The sequence below is a fragment of the Phaseolus vulgaris genome, chromosome 7 (assembly GCF_051622355.1).
Source record: "Phaseolus vulgaris cultivar YP4 chromosome 7, ASM5162235v1, whole genome shotgun sequence".
Lineage (NCBI taxonomy): Eukaryota > Viridiplantae > Streptophyta > Magnoliopsida > Fabales > Fabaceae > Phaseolus > Phaseolus vulgaris.
Window position 1 is genome coordinate 49,507,672 of NC_143504.1, and position 5,160 is coordinate 49,512,831.

Here is a 5,160-nt window from a genome sequence, read left to right on the forward strand (position 1 = left end):
AGACCCACCACACTAACATTAGTAGATTTTTTTTGCTATTGATGTCTAAGTCCAGATTTTTTTTCGTCAGTTTTTATATTGTCCCTCTATTTTATTTTTAAAATATACTAATTCTGATATATTAATTTTGTTTAATATACTTTAAAATGTCAAATTTAATGTATTTTAAAGTTAGAATAGATGAACAGCACACACAAAATAATCGAGAATTCAAATTTATTGATTTCCAACATGCTTGAACAGTGTCTCCAAACTCATCCGCAATGATGTGCTTGGAGAAGTTATTGGAATTAAGGAGGCCAAGGTACTAGCTAGAGCCTTCGTATTATAAATCAGTCTATATTTAAATAAAAAATAATCACCACAAATATTAATTAAAAAAACCAATTCACACTTGAAAAAAAAAATGTCTTTCCGACATTGGTAAAAAAATCCTAACTAATATCCAATAAAAAATAACAATGATCTTAAAAAAATTCTAACCGTTTAAATCATACAATAATTCCAATAACATCAATAAAAGAACCTTCATCAACACCAAATAGTTATTTTGACAATATCTAATCTTAATATTTAGTTAAAGAGAAAATATAAAAGAAAAAAGAATATAAATTTAAAAATATTAAAAATTCCATTAGTGTACTAAAAATAAAATATTTTTATATTTTTTTTTCAGCAATAAATTAATAAAATAAAAAGAGATACTTTAAGAATGTCTCAATCCTTATATATAGGTCGCTCCAAGTTTAAGGAAACATCAATACTATTAAGATTAGTGAAACACTACTTAATTCAAAAATCTTAAACTATTGAAGAGTATCACAAACCTTACAACCCAGAGAAAAAATGGTTATGCATAAAACATTTTTATATGTTAAAATTATGCGTCCAAAAACACTAATTGTTAAGATCCTTACAGTACAAGAAAATCATGAAATAGAAATCAATTTTTAGAGAAAAAAATAATTAGTTGTTATAGTGACTAAATTAGAGACCATTTTAGAGACTACAAATTTTGTTGGTTTCTAAATTAGTTTCTATTATTGTTAAATGGTTTCTAAATTGGTATCTAATTAGCAACCAATGTTTTTGCTACCAAATTTTAAAACTAAATAATTGGTAGTTAAAACCTTGGTAGCTAATTAGATACCAATTTAGAAATCATTTAACAATAATAGAAACTAATTTAGAAACCAAATTTTCCTTTAGTTTCTAAAATGATATCTAATTTGATTATAACAACTAATTATTTTTGGTATCTAAAATTGGTTTTTATTTCATGTTTTTCTTGTTGTTAGAAGTTGGTATTGTGAAAGCAAAGGCATAGGCCTAACTTGGGGTATTCAGGGACAATAGTGAGAGCAACGAGGAAGAAAATAAACAACCTTACTACTGATGAACTTTTTGTTGGGTATGAAGTCAAGATCAATTGGGTTGGGCTGACTAGACACCATGTTTAGTGAGTGAGTTTAATCATTGTACACAGTTGAAGCGCAGGTGAACATTGTTCTGTGACTTCAAGTGGGAGATTGTTGGGTATGAAGCCAATACCAATTGGGTTGGGCTGAGTAGACACCATGTTTTAGTGAGTGAGTTTAGTCATTGTGTCTCTTTATTATCTCTATTTAAAGATATCATTGCAACAAGACATAATTAAAACCTAATAGTTGCCCGTGTGGAGGTAGGTTGCAGTTGACGACCGAACCACGTTAAATCTTGTGTTGTTTATTTTTCTGCAGTTGATTCGTGATTGTGTGTTGCTTCCGCGTGCGTTTTTTCCAATCACTTTTTATATCAAAAGCTATGGATAAATATATTTTTTTATACAACATCTTTACAATTTTCAATATTATTATTTTAATATTTTACATATTATTTAATTTGTAATTATATATATTTATATTTAAATCAATCCATTAAATTTTTTATCCAACTCTTAATAGTTGTCAAAGTATGCGGATAAAAAGCATGATCCATCCAACTTTAGTTTTCCATTTTTTTTTCAGCCAACGCCCTTTAATCCAGCATAGAGAAGCTGCTTAACCTGGGACCAAAACAGACAATGAATACAAAAAACATCAGACAAGAAGAAGGATGTGAGACATAAAACTAAAAAAAATCATGGGAAGCACGAATTCCATAAAATAAAAAAGTAGTTAAATAGGCAAAATTTTATTAAAAAAGGGTCATAAATGTGACTAACAACTTTAATTAAAATAATGAAACATGTTTGTAAACACAAAGTGGTAATATATATAAATATGTCTTATCCATCTTTATTAAAAATTAAAAATTTCAAAATGACGTGCATATTGGAAACAGGAAGCACTCGGTTAGTATAAAGATGTTGTGAATGTGTGAAGATATTGAATCTGTAAGGTAAAGCTGGAAGGTAAAGCAAAGAGAAAGAGAAAGGAATAGGTGATTGAGTACACTAACTTGCAAAATATGGAATATGAAATTTTGGTTTGGTTACTTCTTCTCTTTGCAACTCCCCTTTGCTTCTTAGCCACAAAACTAATTAAATCCAAACCACCACCCTCTCCTCCTTCTTCCACCACCACCACCACCGTTCCCAAAGTCTATCCTATCATCGGTTCCGTGTTGTCCATCATAGCAAACAAGCATCACCGCATTCAGTGGCTCTCCGACATACTCCATGCCTCTCCCTCCTCAACCTTCGTCCTCCACCGTGGCTTCGGCTCCCGCCAACTCTTCACAGCAAACCCTACTGTAGTCCACCACATTCTCAAGACTAACTTCCCACTCTACCACAAGGGCCCAACCATGAAATGCGCCCTTAATGATTTCCTAGGCCAGGGCATTTTCAACACAGATGGCCCCACCTGGAAGCTTCAACGCCAAATCTCCAGCCACGAATTCAGCAATCACACTCTCCGCAAGTTCATCGAAACCGTCGTCGATGTGGAGCTCTCGGACCGCCTTCTGCCCCTCCTCGACGACGCATCCCGGAACAAAACCATCATCCCAGACTTCCAAAACATTCTCCAACGCTTCACCTTGGACAACATCTGCAAAATCGCTTTCGGCTTCGACCCCGAGTGCATCCTCCGGGAAGCCCCCTTCACCACCGCCCTCACCGACGCCACAATAATCTGCAGTAAGAGACTCAACGGCGCCTTCCCTCTGATTTGGAAAACCAAAAAACTCCTTAACCTAGGGTCGGAGAAGCGGCTGAAGGAAGCGATCTCCGAAGTGAAGGATTTGGCAAGGAGAATAATGAGAGAGAAGAAAAAGGAGCTTCGGGAAAAGGAAACCCTAGATTCCATGGATCTGTTGTCACGGTTTTTATGCTCAGGCCACTCGGACGAAGAGTTCGTTATAGATATAATCATCAGCTTTATCGTGGCTGGGAGGGACACAACCTCAATAGCACTCACCTGGTTCTTCTGGCTCCTTTCTAAACACCCGCACGTGGAGGAGGAGATTCTCAAGGAGGTAACGCAGAAAGATACGGTGTACACACACGCGTGTGAGGAAATGAAAGACATGGTTTACACGCATGCGGCGTTGTGCGAGAGCCTGAGGCTTTACCCACCCGTTCCGATGAACTCCAAAGAGGCTATGGGCGATGATGTTTTACCGAACGGAACTTTGGTGAAGAGAGGGTGGAGGGTGACGTATCATATTTACGCCATGGGGAGGTCGGAGAAGATTTGGGGGCCGGATTGGGCGGAGTTTCGGCCGGAGAGGTGGCTGAGTTGGGAGGAGGCGGAAGGGAGGTGGAGGTTTCAGGCCGTGGATGCTTTTACCTATCCCGTGTTTCAGGCTGGCCAAAGGGTCTGTTTGGGTAAGGAAATGTCGTTCTTGCAAATGAAAAGAATGGTGGCCGGGATTTTGAGACGCTTTAAGGTGGTTTCCAACGTGGCGGAACCCGAGTACGGTGGCTACTTCACTTCTTTCATGGTGGGTGGCTTCCCCGTCACGATTCAGAATCGTAATTAGAACCAAATGCCTCCACTTAAAATTATGTTTGGTAAACATGCTGTGTTTAAGGGACAAATAAAACACAAGGAAAATAAATGTTTTGACACCAACAAAAACGGTTTTTTTCACTAAACTATTGCAATTTGATATGTTAATAAACAAAAAAAAGAGTAAAATTTAAAGAATTATCGAAATGATTAAATCAGAAGTTAGAATTGTGTCACTTAACACTTTTTTATGTTAATAATTTTTTTAAAATTTTATAATCAACCTATCAAATTATCTTAGTTTCATAAAAAAAAAAAAAAAAAAACTAGCGTGAACATATAATGATTCAAAACACAATACTATATGCCCTATATGTATGCACTTGGATCCTCCTGGTACTTGTCTTAACCATTGAATCTACATCTTCTGACTATCAAAGAGGGGAATGCAAAAAACAGTTTTTACATAGTTATGTTTAGGGTTGTATATGCTGTTAGATATGTAAGATATACTGTTTTATTATATGTTTGAGAATGATTGTAAGTAAGATAATCACTTGTCCCTTCTATAATTTTGGATTTTGAGAATGCAAATATTTGGTGCTTACTTATTATGCTGGCCAACATTTGGACATCTCTCTCACCAGGAACATTAGGTTAATGCCCCTTGGTTTCCTGATTAAGAATTAACTTAAAAGTTTAATACTGCATTAATATTAACTTTTGCTTTAACCAAGCAAGCAATTGTATTTGTAGGGAAAATTTGATATCAAAATAACTAATGGAGTGGACTTGAAGATCATTTACATCACATATCTTCAACAAATTAACAATAAGAAATCAGATTTTTTCTATTAAAAGAAGAGATTTCTTAAGATTCCTAAAATATAAAAACAAATGTATTTTTAAACCATTATTAATTATTAAAAAATATTGTAAAACTTATATAAAATTACTTCAGATTTTAAAGTGAAATTGCAAAAATTAATACCATTTTATATCTTATGCAAAGAAATAGCAATCAACTAATTATTTTTCTCTATTGCAACTTAATTAAAGGTAACTATGTTGACAATCACAATATTATATACAACCAGATCTATACTAGTACGATCGGATGACTCGGCTCATGCCGCCACTTAAGCCATAAAGAGACGGCCACGTCACTACACGTGGTCGACCGGCCCATAACATTCAAGCCAAAGGTTGACCAGGTTAGCAAGGC

General features: G+C 34.9%; 1 protein-coding gene across 1 annotated transcript; it reads left to right on the forward strand.

The window, feature by feature from the left end:
* The first annotated feature begins 2,374 nt into the window (after positions 1–2,374).
* LOC137829814 (cytochrome P450 94A2) lies at positions 2,375–4,546 on the forward strand. Its single transcript, XM_068636742.2, has one exon. The coding sequence runs from the start codon at positions 2,449–2,451 to the stop codon at positions 3,964–3,966; it is 1,518 nt and encodes a 505-aa protein (XP_068492843.1). The 5' UTR covers positions 2,375–2,448; the 3' UTR covers positions 3,967–4,546.
* The last annotated feature ends 614 nt before the right edge of the window (positions 4,547–5,160 follow it).

Excerpts from the sequence above, each read along its gene's own strand:
- LOC137829814 (XM_068636742.2), top strand. The coding sequence starts at position 2,449 with ATGGAATATGAAATTTTGGTTTGGTTACTTCTTCTCTTTGCAACTCCC.